Source organism: Capronia coronata, assembly GCF_000585585.1.
Source record: "Capronia coronata CBS 617.96 chromosome Unknown acBCG-supercont1.4, whole genome shotgun sequence".
NCBI lineage: Eukaryota > Fungi > Ascomycota > Eurotiomycetes > Chaetothyriales > Herpotrichiellaceae > Capronia > Capronia coronata.
In genome coordinates, this window is record NW_006912896.1 from 3,114,975 (window position 1) to 3,136,996 (window position 22,022).

General features: G+C 52.9%; 8 protein-coding genes across 8 annotated transcripts; 7 read left to right on the forward strand and 1 right to left on the reverse strand.

The window, feature by feature from the left end:
- Nucleotides 1-636: 636 nt before the first annotated feature.
- On the reverse strand, nucleotides 637-1,381 carry A1O1_05650 (uncharacterized protein; the record flags this gene model as incomplete). The annotated part of the gene is made up of 2 exons (XM_007726534.1): nucleotides 637-875; nucleotides 931-1,381. The coding sequence occupies 2 exons, from the start codon at nucleotides 1,379-1,381 to the stop codon at nucleotides 637-639; spliced, it is 690 nt and encodes a 229-aa protein (XP_007724724.1).
- Nucleotides 1,382-1,512: 131 nt separating this feature from the next.
- A1O1_05651 (uncharacterized protein) lies at nucleotides 1,513-3,804 on the forward strand (the record flags this gene model as incomplete). Its single annotated transcript, XM_007726535.1, has 1 exon — nucleotides 1,513-3,804. The coding sequence occupies one exon, from the start codon at nucleotides 1,513-1,515 to the stop codon at nucleotides 3,802-3,804; it is 2,292 nt and encodes a 763-aa protein (XP_007724725.1).
- A 942-nt stretch (nucleotides 3,805-4,746) lies between these two features.
- Nucleotides 4,747-5,685, forward strand: A1O1_05652 (uncharacterized protein; the record flags this gene model as incomplete). Its single annotated transcript, XM_007726536.1, has 3 exons — nucleotides 4,747-4,815; nucleotides 4,884-5,028; nucleotides 5,129-5,685. 3 exons carry the CDS (start codon nucleotides 4,747-4,749, stop codon nucleotides 5,683-5,685), a joined length of 771 nt encoding a protein of 256 aa, XP_007724726.1.
- A 502-nt stretch (nucleotides 5,686-6,187) lies between these two features.
- On the forward strand, nucleotides 6,188-7,818 carry A1O1_05653 (uncharacterized protein; the record flags this gene model as incomplete). Its single annotated transcript, XM_007726537.1, has 5 exons — nucleotides 6,188-6,517; nucleotides 6,584-6,970; nucleotides 7,069-7,434; nucleotides 7,515-7,646; nucleotides 7,702-7,818. The coding sequence occupies 5 exons, from the start codon at nucleotides 6,188-6,190 to the stop codon at nucleotides 7,816-7,818; spliced, it is 1,332 nt and encodes a 443-aa protein (XP_007724727.1).
- Nucleotides 7,819-9,037: 1,219 nt separating this feature from the next.
- A1O1_05654 (uncharacterized protein) lies at nucleotides 9,038-9,349 on the forward strand (the record flags this gene model as incomplete). Its single annotated transcript, XM_007726538.1, has 1 exon — nucleotides 9,038-9,349. One exon carries the CDS (start codon nucleotides 9,038-9,040, stop codon nucleotides 9,347-9,349), a length of 312 nt encoding a protein of 103 aa, XP_007724728.1.
- Nucleotides 9,350-10,886: 1,537 nt separating this feature from the next.
- Nucleotides 10,887-15,282, forward strand: A1O1_05655 (uncharacterized protein; the record flags this gene model as incomplete). The annotated part of the gene is made up of 2 exons (XM_007726539.1): nucleotides 10,887-13,989; nucleotides 14,039-15,282. 2 exons carry the CDS (start codon nucleotides 10,887-10,889, stop codon nucleotides 15,280-15,282), a joined length of 4,347 nt encoding a protein of 1,448 aa, XP_007724729.1.
- A 1,912-nt stretch (nucleotides 15,283-17,194) lies between these two features.
- Nucleotides 17,195-18,242, forward strand: A1O1_05656 (uncharacterized protein; the record flags this gene model as incomplete). The annotated part of the gene is made up of 2 exons (XM_007726540.1): nucleotides 17,195-17,284; nucleotides 17,337-18,242. The coding sequence occupies 2 exons, from the start codon at nucleotides 17,195-17,197 to the stop codon at nucleotides 18,240-18,242; spliced, it is 996 nt and encodes a 331-aa protein (XP_007724730.1).
- A 560-nt stretch (nucleotides 18,243-18,802) lies between these two features.
- A1O1_05657 (uncharacterized protein) lies at nucleotides 18,803-20,161 on the forward strand (the record flags this gene model as incomplete). The annotated part of the gene is made up of 1 exon (XM_007726541.1): nucleotides 18,803-20,161. The coding sequence occupies one exon, from the start codon at nucleotides 18,803-18,805 to the stop codon at nucleotides 20,159-20,161; it is 1,359 nt and encodes a 452-aa protein (XP_007724731.1).
- Between the last annotated feature and the right edge of the window lie 1,861 nt (nucleotides 20,162-22,022).

The following is a 22,022-nucleotide window of genomic DNA, read 5'->3' on the forward strand; positions in this document are numbered from 1 at the left end:
CAGGTTACTGGCCTATCGTGCGAAATGTATTGTGTGGGCTGTCTTTGGGTTGATTTTCTTGATTCTTTCGAGGACGAACTGGCCTGTCCTGCTCCCCATGAGGGTGGCGACGATCGGTCGCCTGTTGTTCAAGCTACAAGAAGACATGTGCAAGTAATCACCACGAAGAAGAACTAATATGGACTCTGTCTGGCTCCTCAAGCCGGTTGCTGCTTGTAGACAGCTCTTTCGATTGAAAGCATTCGTGTTTCATAATCTCATTGTCGTTCACGTTGTCTTGTATCTTCCATTCCTCCTGTGTAAGAGGACATGCGGCAGTAGCGGTTTCAGCAATATCTTTTCGAGCGACGGGAGATGGTAGATCGAGGGACGTCGCCTTTCCATAAGGATCGGTTTTGTGTGGAAAATGGGTGGAAGCACGAAGCTGTAGTTCTCATCTTCACTCCATGCAACGTATCAGTGACGACGTTCTGCATGGCTCATATTCAAATGTGCTGGTTTTGCATGCTCTTTCACTGGTGGAAGTATCGCCATGGACAGGCGGGATAGGCGACGTGGAAATGAGGTCGTACCCAGGTGGAACGTCTGGACGAATAGACCTGACGATAGGAACCCAGTTGACCGGTGTTGTTCTAATCATTGATACTCGGGAGGTGTCGATGGGGCGCTGCTGATGCCGGATGTCGCAGGTGAGGTGATTTCGTCGTCGGCTGTCGAGTTTTTCTTCGACGCCGATAGCCAGGATTGCGTCCACTCTGCAAGCGATGCAGACGGCCCTCCTGTAATCACTACAGACTGGACTTCGGTCTCTTTTCCAAGGATGGTGCCTTGGAATCGAGACTCTTCGCCAGTTCTGCTGTGTTTTTTCTTCATGGCTGTTCAGATGTCAGTCATCGCACATCCGTCACTTGAACCTCAATCACAACTAACCGGTGAGATAGTCCTCCTGGTCGTCAAGCCCTGCAGCAATTTCCTCCACATTGGCATCGTCGCCAAATCCTGCCACCCTCCGAATCTCTTTGTTAACCGGCCCTTGAGCCCAGTTTACGAATCCTTCGACCCCTCGCAAGTCCTCGAACGGAACCATCACGCCCTCCACTTCCACGTCATCCCTGAGGTTCTCCTCCACCGTGCTCATCTGCGGAGTCAGCGCTCCAGCCTGACTCATTGCGAGACGCACATCCTGTATCGTTGGCACGGGTGTATTGTGAAGAGTTAACGCATTCTGCGCGGTCGAAGCAGCCAGCAGAATTAGATACCGTGCAGCAAGATCGGTCAGGCAGTCAATGACAGCCGGGCGCGTATAGCCAAACCCTGCCGCTCTCAGGATCTGGATGACTGCTGGCCGCAACAGGGCGGTGTAAAGGTCGTCTGAGGCCATTCTCGACTTCCTTTGGACGCTGCGCACACAACGGTACTTTCAAGGCTGGATTCAGATCTGGAAGAAAGGGCGCATTGTCAAAGCTCGGAAAGAATAGTGACCACAATTATACCATCCCCAGCGCAGGCACGATGGCCGGCGGCCAAAAGACGCAGCGTTCTGCACCGCAAACCCCAACACTTGAAGTTACAGGACTGCCTCCGTTTGTCACACTCAGGATTTCACCTCAAAGACTGCGCGCATCGAATCTACCAGAGACACCTGCGCGATGGATGTGGCCCACGAACAGAGGGATTGAACTTATTGAGGGAGATTCGAGCGTGATGAACGCGCAAGACGCCTGGAATGAGAATTTGGCGATGAATCCGGCCATGGAAGTTGATGGCACCGCCGCCGCTAATCATCCTCCCGCCAACGGATCCCTACAGCCGCCAGATGCTGAGACATCCACCAATCAAAACAAGAAATCTCAGACCAAGGGTCGTAATAAAGCGAAGGGCAGTCCCATGCTCCATCCTCCCGCCCATCATCGCCAAAGACGCGGCAAATCCAGCAAATCCAGCAAATCCAGCATCAAGCACGAAGAATCTTTCTCCACACTCAGCAGACGTCGAACCAAAGGGACAGCAGCCACTGCAGCCAGGACATCCTCCAGAAGGGTGACTCTCACAGCCGAACACGAAGTCCTGCACATCGACTCCTCTCCCCACCAACGTCTGGATGAAGACGATCGAACACTTAGCGACGCCGATGACGTGAATTCCTTCCAGTTTGCCAGCGAAGACGACACGATGTCCGACGCATCAGAGCAGCACGCCTTGCCGCCGCCACAACGTCCTTCGCTCAAACTCAAGCTCAGTAAGCCGGTCATACCACAAGTCGAAGGAAATCAAGGTGCGCAGACACCGGCTGCCACCAGCGCGACGCGGACACCGTCGATCAAGCTCAAGTTCGGAGCCACACCGACTCTAGGCTCCGCGAAGGCAGCTAATAAAGAGGAGGATACCATCACAGTTACGCCGGTTTCCTCTACCAAGAAACGAAAACGACCCTACAATGCGAATGAGTCCGAAGACGAAATCGCGCGGCCTGCCCCGAAGCCTCCCGTCTTTCGCAAGCTCACTCTGAAGACAGATCCCAGTCCGCGGAACCCGCCCCCGGTCCCGAAGCCTGCACCTTCCAAAGTGATCAAGATTAAAGCGAAAGGCAAACCACCCAAAAGACCCCTTGGTGTGGGCTACGACTCGGAACTCGAAGAGCGGGAGGCTGATCCCGTCATACACGAGGGCTTTATCTTGCGCATGCAGCCTGGACCAGATTGTGATTATCTGCGAAAAGCCATTGCAGATGGCACTGTCGGCCTGCCACGTGCACAAGGAGGAGCTGATGTCCGGATGAGAATGCTCGACACCTCGGGTAGAAGAGGCATCATGATTATCAGAGGCAATCAGTACGCCACAACGCTGGTGGATCTCCCCTGCATCATTGAGGGCATGAAGTCTTGGGACAAGAAGGGCTGGATCAAGAGTGTCGACATCAGCCAAATGCTGTTGGTTTTGGGCCGCTGCAATACGGATGAAGAAGCGAGAAACTACCCCCTTCCCGAAGACGTCGATCCGAATAATTACCAATATGCCCACGGAATAACTGCGCCTATGAAGTGGGTTCGGAAGCGCCGCTTTGCTAGGACCAAACGTGCCAGAGTTGATGACATCGAGGCTATCGAGCGAAGGGTCAACGCTCTCCTTGAGGCGGACAAAGCTGCGCTTTCGACGAAATACCAACTCCTAGACCACGACCCCCGTCTTGATGAGGAGCGGTACAGCTCCGGACTCGAGGGCGAGGATGATGACGCCGAGGCTGAGTATGATGATGACCCCGAAGGCTACTTTGACCCTAGAAACGAGCAAAATGGAGGTGACCTTGAGACGCCAATGTTCACTGAGACTCCGGTAGAAGATATTGGTCAGGACGAGGTCGACGAGTTTGAGAGGATGTTTGCCGGCGATGACGACCTGCCGGCGGCAGATCCTGCACCACAGACCCGTGATACCTTGCACGTCCCGGAAGTGGGTGATTCCTCGTTCGGCGTCACTAGCACCTCGGCTTCTCCTTCTGTGACTGTGGCCCACACCCCTGCTTCCGCGGCAGAGGCGTCTTCAGACGAGGACGAAGAGGATGATGGGGGAGATGATGACGAAGACCTGGACGACGCTGAGAAGGAGGGTGACGAGAACCTGCAGCAGATCAAGGACAGGATCCAAGATATGCAACAGAAAATCACGGAGCAGACTGAAGTGCTTAAGCAGACGCAGAACGCAATTCTCAAGAAGAAACTTGCCAGGAAGATTCAGGATCTCAAAGATGACGTGGCCATGATGAAGAAGAATGCCGGCCTGGGTGGTGATGAAGATGAGGACTAACTGCTGCATTGATCTATATCGAATTGCCATTTTTTCTGCGCAACAGATGAGGGCGTTTACGGGATAGAAGTGGCCTTCAAAAACAGTGTGCGCACACCGCACTAGCACGCCGATAATATGGAAGGATGAAGCTTAGAACAGTGGTGGCGGTGTTCTCGCTTGCAGTCTGCTTTCTCTCTCTTTCTTTCTCCGGTCTACCATGGGCTCGCGGTGTGTTTAGAACCGGTTAGGCATACTGTATTCAGGCTTCATCAGTTTAGACCACCAATGCATCATTGATTGTCTACTAAACGTCCTCCATCATTCCGCTCAACAGCATCTGAATCACTGGTTTCCCGCTCACTGTGTATGTTATGATACTGAATCCACGTCAGCACCGACCCGTCAAGACGAGACAAGTCCATCCGCTTGTCCATACAGATTGATCCTCGATAACTAGTACCTGGAAGTTCATGTGCAATGCTTGTGATTACAATGTGATACTATAGATGGTTTGTCCTGTTTTGACGCGGTTGAACCATGGTTGGAACAATTGGGAGACAGAATGAAGGCTCACGTATGGCTTGGATGTCCGTCCCTCGAGGTCGACATCGCATGTCTTTCCGAGGTCTCAGGTGGACGGATCTACAGGATGCGAGATGCGAGACGAGAAGGGAAGCGGTTGTATATCGGGTGTTGGCTGGCGGAGAAAACCGTCCAATTCTTCGCTCAGAAGAAGCATTAAGATGATACATGGAAGGGCTGGAGTATGATTGATCGATCCGATCGACTCAGTCTGCGAAAATGTTACTACCACGGTCATCATGTACTCTGTCGCGGACAGCAGCTACAGCGATATGGAGTGCGAGGCAGTTCAGTCGTGTGCCGCAGAGGTCCATCTCTTTCCACCCCCCTTCCTCCAGCGTGCGTTGTACGAGGGCTGGAGTTCCCACATCCACCACGATGGAGAGTCATTTGGATAAGCTCGAGATCAATTGCGACATGGGCGAGGGGTTCGGAAGATGGAAGATGGTCAGTATGACAAGTCAGGGCACGGCAGGTCTCCGCTGACCGAATCGAATCATCGACGCTTCCTCTAGGGTCCAGACGAGGAGCTCATGCCGTACATCGACGCGGCCAACATCGCATGTGGCTTCCACGCCGGCGACCCCAGCCTGATGCTCAAGACAATACGTCTGGCGAAGAAACATGGAGTCAAGGCCGGCGCCCATCCTGGACTACCCGGTATGTTGGGTTCGTCTGTTTATGTTCTGTGTTCTGTCCACTCGCAATACTGGTTGGTATACATGTATGTACTGATCCTTTGGTGCACTCGTGGTCCTAGACCTCGTTGGCTTCGGACGTCGACGGCTGGAAATCGATCCTCACGACATGTACACGTCGGTTCTCTACCAAGTCGGCGCGCTCAAGGCCATGCTAGACGCCGAGGACGTTCCGCTGAACCATATCAAGCCGCACGGCGAACTGTTCTTCTACATGATGCGCGACGCGCCCGTTCGGAACGCCGTCCTCGACGCCTGTGCTCACTTCCACGTTCCCGTATACGGATGTCGTAACCCGGAGTGGAAAGCGCCCTGCGACGAAAGAGGCCTGTTCTTCCAGGAGGAATTGTATGTCGACATCGACTACGACAGAGAGGGGAGACTGGTCCCTGTGGCCAAGTCGCAGAAGGCCAGTCCCGAACTCATCTCCGGCCGCGTCACATCAGGCGGCTTGGACGACACCACGCTGGACAACGAAGGCAACACGCTTGTCCTCGGATTCGAGGGCAGGCCCTTCAGCATTTGCATTCACTCGGATATGCCCGCGGCCTTGGAAAACGCCAGTGCTGCGAGGAAGGCGGTCGACGAGGTTAATTCGAAGAAGAGATTCTCACGGTGATCACAGATGGAGGTGGACAGGCCCGTTGTATACAGCATCTTACTTTCCGTGGTATCTATCTATACACAAACAACTTCTTGGCTGGAGGATACCTACATGTATGGTATGTCCTTGAGTGTCCTCACCATCAGGCACTGGAGTACCACCTACCAGATCGCTGCCTTAACCAATAACCGTAGAATGCCCTTGGTAGAGCACCATGCTGGCACAGTCTCGCGGCGCTTATCTCGAAACTTGAATACCACAAATACCGGGGTTCGGTTCGCATACCTATATCTCATCCATTATCTATCCGAAACCCAGTCAATCCATACTGCGCTTATCCAGTCAGATCGCAACCAGCCATGGACTTGGACTGATCGAGAAACGGACCTGAGCGCCAATATCCGTCTCATAACACATTCCATTCTTCGCGAGAGCCTCGTCCAGCGGCGGTGCTCATCTGAAAGATCTCTCCTCCCTGTGGTTTCAAGCCATAAAATCGTGACAGCGAATGTCTCCCATGGCCCTCGACGAAGCCGAAGGCCGGTACGACGACTACCGTAGCATCTATACGCCAGGCATTGGCTTCGACGCCCCCAGGCCTACCGTCCCCTGTGGTTCAGCCATCCTGGACCCAGACAATGGCATCACCGAGGACACCATCTCACCGATATTCAAGCCCTTGAACATACGGGGCGTGACGTTCCAGAACCGCATCTTCCTGGCGCCCATGTGCATGTACAGTTGCAAGGATGGGAAGCTATCCGACTTTCACGTCGCTCACTACGGCCAATACGCCATCCGCGGCGTGCCCCTGATTACGATTGAAGCCACCGCCGTAGTTCCTCAGGTATGTCCACGTTTCCTCGAAGTCAGGTTCTTGCGGTCGACATGCATCCTCTGATCCACCATGCAGGGTCTCAATACGCCCCAGGATAACGGCTTGTGGTCGGACGACCAAATCCCTCCTCTGAGACGAGTGGTCGAAATGGTCCACTCCCAGTCGCAGCACATCGCCATCCAGCTTCAACACGCAGGTCGGAAGGCGGGCGTGTGTCCACCGTGGCTGGGGCTGAAGGCTGTCCCAGACAAATTCGGCGGCATCACGACCAAAGTGCAGGGGCCGAGCCCGGAGCCCTGGAACGACAACTATTGCACGCCCTCTGAAATGACGGAACAGGAGATCCTGGAGGTCATTGACGCTTTCGGCGCCGCTGCTGCCAGGGCGGTCAAGGCTGGCGTCGACGTTGTCGCCGTTCATGGAGCTCATGGATATTTGATTCATTCTTTCGCCAGTCCTGCGGTATGTTTCGACCGAGTCCACGCTGAGTGCAGTACTCATGTCCTGCTTCGCCAATTGTGGATTCTGCTTAGCTGACGCTTCCTCGGCCGCCGCCTTAGTCTAACAAGCGCACGGATGGATGGGGAGGCAGCTTCGAGAATCGCATCCGGTTCGGTGTCGAAGTAGTTCGCGCCATCCGTCGCACCGTGCCAGCCTCTACCCTGCTGTTCTGGAAGATTTCGGCCGTTGACTGGCTGCCACCTGGCGAAGGATGGGAGCTTGAAGATACGATCCGCTACGCTTCGATCCTGCGTGACGAAGGCGTCGACTTCCTCGATGTCTCGAGCGGCGGTACCGACAGAAACCAGAAAGTCCAGATCTCTCCTGGCTATCAAGTCAAGTTTGCCGAGGCGGTCAAGAAAACCACGCCAGGACTACTGGTTGGGGCGGTGGGATGGATCAGAGACGGGAAGACGGTTGAAGAGGTGAGTGTTCACCACCTACCTTTCTTGATGCAGCGAGTCTGTCCATTGTAAGGATCACTGACTGAAGGTTGGGCTGCTAGATCATTCGATCCGGAAAAGCCGATGCTGTATCGATTGCGAGAGAATTCCTCAGAGATCCCAACTTTGTTCATCGCGTTGCGAACGAAGTCGGCACCAGGATCGCTTGGATCGACCAGTATCATCGTGCACCGGTTGGTAGTCTGACAATACTGCATGGAAACAAACTGACATTTATACGCTTCCAAGATCTATGGTCGCAATGTTGAAAGTACGACGAACATTTCCACCGACGCCAAAGCAGACGACAAGGTGACACTGTCGGATGACAAGCAACAACGAAATAAGACGATCGTGATTCAGTAGCCCAGATTTTGTTCAGCACGTTCAACAGCAACAGTTCGGCCCGATGAACACTATGGCGGGGAAGAAACATGGCTGTCATACATGAAGTGACGGATTGTATGATCATTCCCCTAGAAGCCTAGAAGGTCAGGTAAGCTGTCTTAGACCTGGCAATTGGAGGTCAACCCTGGGAAGAAAGAGAAGAGACTATTAAGCATCTCTGGCGGGACTGGTGCAAAGTTGACGAAGGTAAGGGAATAGAATAGGTCCTGATAGGAGTCAACAAAGGGGGGGAGGGAAGTTCATCACCCTTCTCAGATTCCCATCTCGATCCAGATTCCAGAACATCTGCTAGTCATGCTAGTTGCTCACCTCGGTAGACTTCGTCGAGGTCATCAATTAGATCCTCGTTAGGCGGGAGAAAGAGCTGTTGGCCCAGTCGTCAACTTCCAAATGTGATCTATTGATCACGTTCGTCCGCGGGAAACCGGTCTGCAGGCCATCATGCCCAGTGGGATCCTGGCAGGATTTGAACCAACGTTGGAAGAGCTTGCAATGGTCACCTGGGGTTAGGAAGTCGACCGGATGAGCCGATAGGTGCGTGGTATTCATTGCTCGTCGATTGCATGGACATCTCATTGCCTCTGGCTGGCCAGTCAAGTCTGCTGGGTGCTATATACTGCCACAGCCAGATAGGAAATGGGACATGGGGACTACCCTTTAGATTTGATGCACACGTTTAGGGGCCTCAACTTACCCAGCAAAGCCTCGGCAAGTGTATCCATCAGGACACGAGCTGAACAGACGCCGGATTGGTCATCTTGGGATCTTTGCCTTGAAATCTGCGCACCATATTCCCCGCCATGTTGTTGCGATCCCCTGACTGATCATTTGGTTATTTTTATCCTCGCCATGCGTGGTTTTAAGCTTTCTTCAACGTTGCGATTCTCTTCCTACCCTTCTGGCTGCCTGTCATTGGACTGGGATCTTGCACCTTGTGTCGTATTCGTAATGCTATTCCCGTCGTCGATGTTGAGTGCAAAAGTTGACCGAGTAAACCACATGGAAATAAGAATCATAAATAGAATGCAGAACCCTCCACATTCCGAGCCAGGAAATATTCTGTATCGTTGCAGGCCTCATATTCGGACCCTGGCTACCGTGTGAGTTGAGAGAGCCAACCCCAACCTCACTGTAAGGACGACCACCGTGTCCTGCTTATCGGCATACCAGAGCAACAATGTGCTTCAGGACTGAAATCAACGACCCAACCCAACAGCCTGTCCGCATATCACAGTCGGAAGTGACGGGCGAAGATGGGAAGCAAGTCAGTAGTGCCTCTGGGCAAACAGAGGACGGGAAGAAGGAGCAATCCAACGTGGCCGGACACAGTAAGGGACATAAGACGCACGAGGCCATGTCAGACACCGAAATCAAACCAGCCACAACATCCGAGACTGCTCGACCAGTACGAACTGACAGAATGAGGCGACGGGGTAATACAAGCAGCATGCTGGCCCTCTCAATGGACTTTGGAGCTTCGCCAGTGTGACATTAACTTCAATCCGAATCGGACAGTTGGAGAGACTCGGACGGTCATGAGCTGCATCTTCTGGACACCTCTGCCTGACAAAACAAGATCGGTAGGGATCGGATCCGGAAGAAGTTCGAGCTGGATGGTATCATAACGCGGAGCAGATAGGCCAAAACACTACCACAACAAAAGGTATCTTCATGCTCCTCGCCAAAGAGACACAGGCGCCCTTAAGCGTTGGGTCGAGTTTTCATCTGTAGAGAGAGGGCTACTCTGGTCGCGATCTTTGTTGTATGGCCAATACAAACTCACGGCGTGCTTTGCTCGATATTCTCCGACTTCGCCAGACGGGACCAAGGAATTGTCTATTGGGGAATCGTCTCTTGGGGAATCGTCTCTTGGGTGATGGGGTTATTAACTTTCACGCTGAATGCTTCAGTTGGCCGCCAGTTCCGCATGCCCGGCAGACACGCACGACGCGCATTGATCCTTTTTCTTGCGTGACATGGTTGACCGACGAGCCAAGGTTTCAAATCGACGATGGGCGGCCCACGCGGGATTGGATTGGATCTGTTCTCCCGACGGCTTGGGCGATGGGGGTAAATTGAGCGGGTCGGTGGCGCTTCTGACGGCGATCGTACGATGGTCGTTTGTCAGAATTCGCGCCTAGAGGGATGGTGAATGTAGCTTCTGCCACTACTGGAGAACATGGGATTTTGGATAGGCGAGGCACTTAGCTGCTCATCGTGCTGTCACCATAAGCCACACATATCCCAAACTGGGACTGAAAACAGCTTCCCAGTGCTCCAATGTTGTGTGGAAATCTTGGGAAGGGCGGAGAACAAGGCGTTGAACGAAATATCCCCTCGATAATAAGGGAAAGGAAAGGAGGTTCTGCAGAGAGTTCTGCGCAGTGGATACAACAACAAGGAGAGCGTTCTCGGTCAATAACAGGCTAGAACAAGTAATTACTACCTAGTAAATAACAATTGCAGGTAAACCTAATATGCGCTGGTCTCCGGAGTGGGAACACTCCCGACTCTATACCTCACGATTGTTCCCGTCAAACCCAAACAACAGGAACCATTCAAATTCTCTTCTCAGCCTGCGCCCGCCGCCGCTGTACTACCTAGTACTATCTCCATGTAGTCGTGAGATCGGTTCTCTTACCTCCAGGTATCATCAATTCTCTCCCTGGAAATCATCATCGCTCCAGTTTTACTTTGCCTGCCTACCTACCTACCTACCTACCTACCTAGGTAGCAGCTACCTGAGGTACCTACTACCTCACTTACGCCACTGGCTCAGCAGGCTGCTCACTGCCCATCATCGACTATCCCTCTATTGCTAACCCGCAATCAACCCTCAACCACCACCTCCGCCTCACATGTTCCTAACCTCGTATCGTCCCATCACCGCCCCGTCGATGTGCTCGCAGCCCTGCAGAAACTACGTGGCGGCTACAGCACTGTTCGACTCGCACTCCCCACGCCGTCTGGCGCATTCATTGTGCCGATAGCCTGCGGTCTGCTTGCGCTCCTCGATTCTCCCTGCCATGGTCGTAGGAGATGTTCAGGCCCCGTCCGATACAGCATCATCCGTTGGCCTTGCTGTTGATGGCCGCTATGATGGCAGCTCTCCAACCACCGATCCGTCGCATACCGACCCTCAGCCTCTCTCAATAGCAACCGAAGTCGCCTTTGCTGCCCTCTCTACCCTTCCGACGCCTTTACTCGTTCTCTCCTCCCGCAAAACCGTTCTGCTTGCCAACTCGGCCGTGGGAAGATTACTTGGAGTTCACCAGGATGAATCTCAAAGGACTGCCACAGACTTGCTCAAGGGCCAAGCCCTCTCGCAAATTGGAATTGACATGATATCCAATGGCGTACCCATTTGGGTCGAATGGGACAAATTCCTTGACAATCTAGCCGATGGCTTGTCGACACGGGATAGTAGGTCTTCGACCGCGGAGCTGGTGCCTGGTATACAAAGTGGCGACACAACCCCAACTGGACCTCCAGATCCTACCAGAGGTCGGTCGTCATTGCGGAATAGAACACAGAAGTGCCCGGACACCGTGCTCGACGTTGTCATCTCAGCCCGGAACGGTGGTTCTACACATCACAACCAGCCTCAAAGACAGAACAAGACGCGGAGTGATCGTCTGGGCGCAAAATGCCGGATGATTGTCAGCATCTGGACGCTGGATGGGCAGCGTTTCTTCACCTTGACTTTCACCAGCCTGCTGACACAGTCCTTGCATAAACAAGGAGCTCGTTCGGAGGCCATACCTCGCAACCCTTCCTCAAATTCCACCAGGTCGTCTCACTCATCGCACTCGGTAATCTTCAGCTCAGCAAACGGAACGTCGCAAGTCACAACGCCAGGCGAACACGCAGCTGGCATGGCTTTCCCTCCAACGAGCGCTCCCGCCTCATGCGCTGTTTCGTCGACCATTACCGACTTCCACAAAGTCCTCAAGATGAAAAACGCGATGCTGAGCGCCATTGAGATCCCTCTAATTGCCATGTGGAAGGACGAGAGCGTGGTCCATCCCAACTCGGCCGCTAGGCGGCTATTGGCTGTGAAAACAAATCCCACCTCTGGGGAAGCCTATGATTTCGTGTCCAGGTTTCGTCCATGGTCGGCTGATTTCTCGCGGCAACTTGAAGAGCATGAAAACCCTATTGTCGCACTTTGCCGCACGCAGAAAGCCTTCACCAGTTGGCAAATCGGACTGGTCAACGATCAGACAGGAGATAAATCAATATTTGACGTCAGCGGTCATCCCGTGTTCGATGAGAAGTCGGGAGAGTTTCTCGCGGGACTGATTGCCTTTAAGGATGTCACTTTGTATGCCGACAAGATCGCCCTACAAATCGCCGAAAAAGAAGAACAATTCCGTCTGATATGCGACATGATGCCCCAGATGTGCTGGACGACAACAGCGGATGGCTATCATGACTACTTTTCAAAGCGCTGGTACGACTACACCGGCTTGACACCGCCCGAATCTTTGGGGTATGGCTGGAAACTACCATTTCATGAGGAAGATATGCCAGACACAATCCGCAGATGGACACACTCTCTAGCAACCGGTGAAGAGTACAGGACTCAGTACCGGTGCAGAAGGTATGATGGCGAATGGAGATGGATGCTTGGCCGTGCTTTGCCATTCCGGGATAGCAAGACCGGGAACATCTTGAAGTGGTTTGGGAGCTGCACAGATATTCAAGATATTGTGGACGCGAAGCTGGCTGGGCAAAGAGACCGCAAGAATCTCATGGCCCTTTTGAAGCACTCACAGATGACTTTGTGGATTATTGATCGACAAGAGAAGGTAACATTCTTCGAGGGCACCTTTCTCACAAATGAACCCCTCAAGGAGAACATGGTTGGACGGTCCATCTATGACTTGTTGGGGGAGTACTTGCACCCAAACTGTATCAGTGGCTTCAAGGCCGCCGTCAAGCGTACCTTGGAGGGAACGTCGGACATGGAAGAGTGCGAAAACGAGGTTCATTCGCGGTGGTTTCGCTCTAAAATGATTCCTTTGAGAGAGAAACGCAGAGTGAACGACGTGGAGGACGAAAATTACATCAGCGGCGTCATCGGAATTGGCACAGAGGTTACGCAAATGCGACAGAAGGAACAAGAGAACATTCAGCTGTTGGCAAATGAACGGGCAGCCAAAGAGGCGAGCAAAATGAAGAGCAATTTTCTGGCCAATATGTCCCATGAAATCCGAACACCTATTGCCGGAGTCCTTGGTATGTCAGACTTGTTGATGGATACGGTGCTGGACGAAGAGCAAAGTGACTTCGCCCAAAACATTCAGCGATCTGCGAACTCTCTCTTGACGGTGATCAATGATATCCTTGACTTCTCTAAGATCGAATCTGGCCGGCTCGACATCGAAGAGGTTCAATTCAGTCTTAGGATCGTGCTTCAAGATGTTGCGAAAATGCTCTCATTCGCGGCTCATCGGAAGGGGCTGGATTTCAGCAGCGACATCCAACTGGGAAACTCGGAGGACCTCATTCTGCTCGGGGACCCCGGTCGCGTTCGGCAAATTCTTACCAATCTCCTGACAAACAGTATCAAGTTCACTTCCGACGGATATGTCAGGATGAGCGCCTGCATCGTCAAGGACACCACCGATTCTGTTACCGTGGACTTTTCCGTCGAAGACAGCGGCATTGGTATTGAAGAGGATGTGAAGAAGAGACTTTTCCGCCCCTTCAGTCAAGCAGACTCCAGCACCGCAAGGCGGTTTGGAGGCACGGGGCTCGGGCTGACCATATGCAAGAACTTGGTCGAGTTGATGCATGGGACAATCAGTCTCGAGTCCAAACTCGACGCTGGGACTTTGGCCACGTTCAGTATTCCTTTCAAAAAGCCCGAATACAAGACAAACTCCTCTCCTGCACTCCTTAATGTGGGGATGATGCCGGACCGGCTGCAGTCAGAATTGTCCCTGTCCATGAGCACTCCATCACAGGAGGGAGGGCGAAAGACTAGGGCAGTTAGTCCAATCAAACCCTCCAGTACTACAAGCAGTGCCGCCCAACTCTCTTCAGCTATTTCACCCAATCCAGAATTAGAGGCGCCTCTTTCGGATGCCCAGCGGGAGGAATACCATATTCTCGTTGTAGAAGGTATGTACGGTCCTGTGCAATTCATTGGCTCATACACTGACCCTCACAGACAATCCCGTCAATCAACAAATCGCTCTCAGGTTCATTAGGGCCCTCGGCTTCTCCGTGAGAGCTGTGTGGAATGGGAAAGAAGCACTAGAGTATCTTCTCAAGGCAACTTCGCCAGAATTGACTCCTGAACAGTCCAAGGCGTATCCGATCCCATCTTTGATTCTCATGGATGTCCAGATGCCCGTTCTTGACGGTTACCGCGCCACCCACATGCTAAGATATCATGCCCCTTTCACGACCATTCCGGCCATACGCAACATCCCAATTGTGGCCATGACTGCATCTGCAATCCATGGGGACCGAGAAAAATGTGAAAGAGCAGGAATGGATGATTACATGGCGAAGCCGGTGAAGAGGTCGCTGCTTGAGCAAACAATTTTGAAATGGATATCCCCAGGGCGCAGCGGCGCCGGGCATACGGCGCCAGTAGCCAATGCACAATCCGCCAAAATTCTTTTCAACCGAGCTTGTACTGACCATTCATCGACGTGTACGGACCATGACGCCATTGTTGCTGAATTCTTTCCTGAGAGCACTCGTCAGCAGCAGGAGGGGTATCTGGAGACTTCGGCCGGCGCAGAAGGCGTGGCTGGGCAAGGGCTTAATCACAGGTCAAACATATCTCGGAGAATCCTGGCGAGGGAAATTCCTGGCGCTGAAACGGAGTCCGACCGGGCAACAAGGCGGGCGCAGGCAGAAGACACGGCAAGGGATCTCCGAGATGCTAAGTTAATGTCTGCTACCACGGGCGGTCAGGCTCGATCTCGCCTTGCCCCCACCATCGTCCTAGGCGACAGCTGTCCCTTCGAATCCCAGGCGCCAACTGCCTCGAACGGCTACTCCGAAGATGTCCAAGAGAGCATGAGTCCTTCCAGACTGGAATTGACCGAGGAGAATGTCTCCCTTCTGAACCATGCCCAGGATCTGGACCTCCGACCGTCAAGGACGTCGTCTCCAAGTGTGGAATACAATGATTTTAATGTCACCGATATTCCAGGACCTCCACCAGAAGGCTTACTCGCTGCGGCGGATCTAGGAGGAGTGGATGCTAATGCCGAAGCGTTGGTACAGGTGCTGTTAGAACGGGCACAGCATCATGATGAGCCCGCTTATACCGTCACTCGGTCAGATGTCAGTGGGCAGAATCTGCCCTTGACAAGTCGACGAGGCCCTGGCGGGCTGGCACCGGGAACACGCCAGAGCAGTGACTGGAGCAACAGCACAGCAAGGCCAGCACATTGATGCAGAGGAGCGTCTCGGCGAAGATTGCCGAATGGATTTTTACTTGCATTGCGTTGAGGGTTACAATCGTTCATATTTAAGAATGGCTGGCTGTATTCTTCCAATGAGTTCGGCGTGAGGAATGGTTGGACCGCGGGGATTACCTGCACGACGCATGGGCGGGCGAGCAAGATGGTTCTGATCCGAGGGTAGGTCCTTTGGGTATCTTGGAAACGAAAGCCTTGCATGGCCAGTTAGATCGTGTTCAACGATACAATGATTGTATGGTATATGATATGACTGGTGCAAGAGAAACACATGAATTGAGTTCCGTGACGATGAGAGTACAATGAACGCAGAGAAGGAGTAGAGGACAAAGACACGGTCAGTCTCGACCCCTGCCTGATTGCCTCATGAGGTGGCTATCGAATAAAATAAGACACCTAGAAATATACGGCAAGGACGGTTGCTGGCATGGGACCACAAGGGAGGTACCTAATCAGCAACCACTATAAAATGATATATGTCGCATCCATATTCCTACCACCATCGTTTGCCGTATTGCAACCTTAAGTCAGGGCAGAAGATATGGTCGTGAGTGACATGAAAATGACTGCGGAGTGAGTGAGGCTGACACATAATTGAGGAAATTGAGTTGTCTGGCATCCATTTAACTGCAGTGGACGTCAGGGATGGCTGCCAGTGCAGGTGTCATCTGAGAGGCGTTTGCGGTCATTTGTTGCTGTCAGACCATTGTTTTCTTTTTCACCCAACTGGAACAACGCGTCAGTGTCTTATCGGCTTATCGACACCTACGTCATCGGCCACATCCCGCTCGGTGTTGGGATTCTGCTGCCTAGAAGCATGCCTGGAAAGCCTGGCTTTTAAAGGTACCCTTCACTTTTCTGCCTTTGCAGTGTGACAACCAAGAAGGTACCTAGTAGGTACTACTACTACAGAGGTAGTGTTGTAAATCCACTAACCCTGAAGGTATCACTTAGACCTACTAGTACCTGCTAGGAGGCGAGATTTGAAAGCCCCCCTCAGCCTTGCTAATGGTTCGTGTCTTTCTCAGCAGATCGACATAAGTCCCAGGCTGCTGTGTCGATTGTCGCCTTATCCCTTCAAATCCAGACCATCGAGCGCCTTGTATCGCACCGCCCTTTGTTTCTATTGCCACAGCCTCGTCTTTCAGGTATCACCACTGGACGTGTCCCAACGACCGACCGGCGTGACTCCTCCTGCGGCATCGCACGTCCCGCTGCAGGCACCTTCGCTACCCACGCTTGTGAAACACAGCCTCACCACCACCAACTGCTTGATGGAGAATCTGCATGCTCCCACCAAACAATGTCTCTTTCTGTCACGACCCTGCTAAATTCAGACTTATTTCCTGCTGTGGTCATCTCTCTTTCCTCTCATGAACGAGCCTACACCGCCCTACCTGCAGGATGTCGAATCAAACCATCTTGAGAATATCGCGAGTGGGAGACAACTTCACCTTCCCAGAAACCCTATATTGACATCTAAATAGGAAATCACTCAGATCCAACAAGGCAGTGACCTGTGTTAGTGCGATGAGTTCCCTTTCTCTTCTCCCCCTCGGTCACTGACACGAGAGACAGCCATCGCCGTCGCATGTCAAGAACAAGATGTCCGCCATGTGAGAGCCCTTATCATCGGTCCCCACGGTACGCCCTACGAGTACGGCTTTTTCGAATTCTCTATCATCTTTGGTTCGGAATATCCAAGCAAGCCGCCCAAGGTTGAAGCAAAAACCACAAATGGAGGTAGGACACGATTCAACCCCAACATCTATGCAGGCGGCAAAGTGTGCCTGTCTATACTAGGAACATGGCATGGTGAGAGACCAGGCGAGGAATGGTCGTCTGCACAAGGTCTTGAGTCCATATTGTGGTCGATACAGAGCCTCATGTCGAACAATCCCTATGAGAACGAGCCTGGGTACGAGAATGCGAAGGGTACGGAGGACAAGAAGATGAACGACTTATACTGTGCAAAGGTAGCTTTCCCGTGGTCTGATGCTGTTCGGCCGGAGTACTAATAGGCGGCAGATACGGCACGAGACTCTTCGCATCGCCGTGATCCAAAAACTGGAAGAAGCCCTTGGTATTCAACCTGATGGTTCGGTGGCTCTGGCCAGCAACAGCGCTTCAAAAGGCGCACCCGGAGATGAGGAGGGGCAACAAAAGGATGAGGACCAGGAGCTACTGGCGCTGAAGCTCAAGTTCGAGCCGTTCAAGGATCTATTCAAACGAAGATTTCTGTGGTACTTCGAACACTACATGACCACCGTGGTCGAACACACCCCGAAGCATAAAGACGGCGCAGATTTCGCCAAGATGCCGTTCGAGGGAGGTGGTAATACCATGGATGGTAAGTTCCGCTATGCCGACCTCGGGAAGCGTCTGGTTCGAATCAAAGAGGTCCTTCGTGAAGAGGCCAATGCCTGGGCAGCCGAAGGCCTGGCTCTGAGCGAGCGTGAGTCGTCCAAGGCAGCCTTCGTTCTGCGGCAGTCCGAACAACTGGGGGATTACTTCAAACAAAAGAAGTGCCACAATATTTCGGTCGAGCTGGAGAACCAGAATCCTTACGTCTGGCTGATGACCTATTTTGGCAAACCCATGACTCATCTCGATGGCGGTATCTTCAAAATCAGAGTGAACATTAGCCCTCGTTTTCCCGATGAACAACCCCGGGTCAAAGTCGAGACACCAATATATCACCACCGTGTTTCGAAAGACGGCATTTTATGCTATTTTCCAAAGAAGCCGGAGGAACTGCGCAACCACATTGAGAGCATTGCCGAAGCACTAGACGAAGACTCGCCCCCGTACGACCCACGCACCATCGTCCATCCTGAGGCCACGAAGCTACTCTGGGGCTCAGAGAGCGACAAAAAGAGATATTATCGTCAGCTTCGAAGATCCGCTCAGCGGACGACCGAAGACCCTTCCTGAAAGCAACTGGTGTGCACAACCTGGCGTACTGCATGTGGACGGCGTTGGAGACATGGGATAGCATTATTGCACGGATCGATTTCAGCAAGGAGTCAGGCGAAATCACAGGCTTCAGGGTCAAGGGCAACGGTCCTGTTCCAGAGGCCGTAGAAGCATATTAGTCGTATCCATTAGAGGCCCTCAACAAAGAGCATCTCGCGACAAGCATACAGGAATAGCTGCGGAGACTTGTCATGCCAACCGCAGCTAGCTGTCTTTCCGTACTTATGTAATTTGGCAGTCGTCGATAGCAGCAACGGGTGAAAAGGGTATTCTTAGGCACTCTGAGCAAAGTTCTGCGGTAGATGGTTATACTATGTGACGAAGAGTGCGTTCGTACGTAGGAGCTACATGTCGAGATGTATCACAGTCCTCTGTACAAGCACGCCACAGGGATCAACCCTTTCCGTGGCGGTTCCACTTTTCCAGGAACGATCTAGGATGCGCATTTACAAGTTTCTCGAATTGTTTGGACCCAGTTGACGACGTTCTTGACTTTTCAATCTTCACATCTCTCTAAAATGGCAAGGAATCGGCCGTCTCCCAAGTCTTACGGCACGGTACTTGTTGTTGGAGGCTGTGGGTTCCTCGGTTCGCGCGTAGTCGATCAGCTGCTCAACTTCCCGTCAGAGGACGCAGGCGTGGGCGAGAGTCAACCCGAATCGCATCTGGGCCCCGGCAAGGCATCCAGCAGGGATGGCGCTGGCAATGGTCAGTCCCTAGAGCGTCACAGTTACGAAGTACACAGTCCTGCAACCTCCGACATCACGACGATCACATATCCGAGTCTGCGTTCACGATATCCTCCCATTTCCTCTTCCGGCACTCGAGTCCATGCCCTCGATCTCCGCTGCACGCAGCACGTCTTCCCCAATTGCACGTACCATGAAGCCGACATCACGAACGCCGATGCCCTTTTGGAAGTGTTTCGCAAGGTGAAGCCGGACGTGGTCATCAACACCGCCTCGCCGTCATGGGAGGCTCCCGCGGAGATCTTGAAGAAGGTGAACATCGATGGGACACAGACTCTGCTCGAAGTCGCGGGTGGAAAACTTGGTGACTGGGGTGGAACGTGTGGCGTCTTTGTACACACAAGCAGCGCGAGCGTCGTGCATGACGGGGAGTCAGACCTCATCAATGCAGACGAGCGATATCCCTACGTCTGTCCGAACCCTCGAGAATACTACTCGGAAACGAAAGTCCACGCCGAAAAGCTGGCTCTCGAAGCCAACGACAAGCCAGATTATGGTCACATGTTGACCTGCGCCGTTCGTCCAGCCGGTATCGTGGGAGAAGGCGACAGAGCAGGGTTCAGTGGTGGGATTCTACGAACAGCCAGCGTTGCGCCGGGATGGCAGCTACACATTCAGATCGGGTCTGGCGATAACCTCTTTGACAACACCTACGTCCACAACGTAGTGTACGGCCTCCTGTGCGCCGCGGACGCCTTGCTCACCACCCGCGCCCGCCGGCAGTCCGGTAAAGCCATTGAGCTCGACCATGAACGCGTGGATGGCGAGGCATTCAATGTGACCAATGATCAGCCTGCCTACTTCTGGGACTCCTCACGGTATCTATACAGCCGGTACGGTCGGGACATCAACACGGACAAGATCTGGGTCCTACCCTCCGGCCTTGCCTACGCGGTGGGCGCTGCAGCGGAAACGTTCAATTGGCTCTCGGGCCGTAAGGGCAAGCTCAACCGCCAGACGGTGAAATATGCCTGTATCCACCGCTACTACTCATGCGAGAAGTTGAGGCGGCGCACGGGATACATGCCCATAGTCCCCATTGATGAAGGCTTTGCCCGTGCCGTGAAAGAGTATAAACTCCACGAGGAGGAGACGCGTCAGACCCAGGGTCAAAAGAAGACGCAATAAGAAGATCAACACGGCTTTTCAAACACGCGAACAGACCGAGCACAGAACGAGCGGATGTTTCGGAGGCTCGGCGTGGATACGTTGCTTTCCATGCACTTGAATGCTATGTGGCCGTCTTGGGCGATTGTGGAACAGCATGGCTGTGCCAGACAGTAGAAGCAAGTTCAACAAGTCTTTTACGGAGTCCCTGTTGAAGTGCCAGGTACTATGTGCTGCGTGATCCTCTATCATGTTCGACTTCGTCCCCGGCCCGAACCAAGAAAATTGGAGGGTATGGTGGGTATTATCAAAAGTTGTCTGAGCCACGAACCGGACAATTAAAAATACTGGCCTCCCGTGGATTAATATTCGATGGTATACCTACTCTGCACGACGAATACTCGAGCTGGGGGCGCCTATATCTTTCACGGGATTTCTGTTCTTATAAAGAGTAGCTCTTCTAGCATCCGCCCCTCTGTCCTGTTGTCTGGCATGACTATTCTGAATAATATCAAGCCTGTGACCATACTGCCTGCTTACAATTCCAAAGTCCGGTCCCCATGTGCAACTTAAAGTACGTAGTAGTGCTCAGGGTCTGAAACCTGGCTCCAGGACGGACATAACGACTGCCGAGCCACGGGATCCTGTGCGGCGTCCCGATTTGTACATTGTTGCCATCTTCTTCTATCACCCATGGCTGGGTAACTGGATGCAAAGCATCTGCATCAGCAAATCGTCTTGGTCAACGTGCAGCTGCTGTGAATCCCGCCACATGCCGGACTGTATAGGTCCCTCCGCCTTGAACCCAGAAGCGAAAGTGTCTGGCCAGCAAGCCAGTCATAGACAGCACCGTAGCCGGTTGGAAATGCCTCCATGGTCTCCGTAGTGGAGCAAGCTGGTGCACGATTCAGACGAGTTCGTCAGCATCTGATATGGCGCGATATGAACTCTGTTAGGCATATGTTCTGAAAGACTAAGCATCTGTAGGTATGGCTTCTAATTTTGTCTACTCTGGAGGCCTTGAGACTGGCTGCCACAACGTGAACTTGAAGTCAAAAAGTAAAAATAATAGCCTGCAGTGGGAGTTTCGTGGCCCCCCGTTTTGGCTGGTGCTGGAGGTGCCGCTGCAGGCCACGAGCTTTGGTGCATAAGGGATGCACCATTGTGGATGCACTGTCACTTCTTCACCTGTATGCAGTAGTGCAGCATTCAGGGATGTCATGATTGGCGCCCTCATTCAAGCCGAGCGGGCGGGTCAGCTGAGACTCGGAGACATTGGATGCCATGCAGTGTTTTGTGGCGCGAGGATGGTCGGCTGTTATGGAGAGTCCTGTAGCCCCGGACGATCGAGAACTCTAAGCAACGACAACAGGACACTGCATGTAAAGGTCAAAGAGGTCTGGAAGACAACCCGTGGCCAGGCGAGGCGACAGCAACCAACCTCGAGGACGCAGACGAGTTTTGACAGATACCTTCAGGTAGCCACTTGCTATGGGCCCAAGCAAGGGCAAGGATTGTGCAGTCATTCTGCTGTGCAAGGCCTTGTATTGTTACGGCAGTCAGAGATTCCAGAGACTTCATTGGACATGGCGCTGTCGTTTGGCTGTTTCAGGAATGTCTGGTGAGCAGGTATTTCCGTTTCGTGGAGCACGGTGCGTCTGATGTCCACGGCGGCTAAGGCTGCTGTACTGCACGACATCCAGGGATATAGCCAGTCAATGTTACACACGTCGAAGCGTACCCAAGCAGCAAGCCCCAGTCTATCAGGACAAAGTCCGCGAAGGCAATGGGAGAACCCGAAAACGCAAGCAATGGTTTCTCCTCTTTCTGCAGCCAGGGATTGCACGGGTTGCCGGGTCGGCGGCGTGCAGGAGATGCTGTA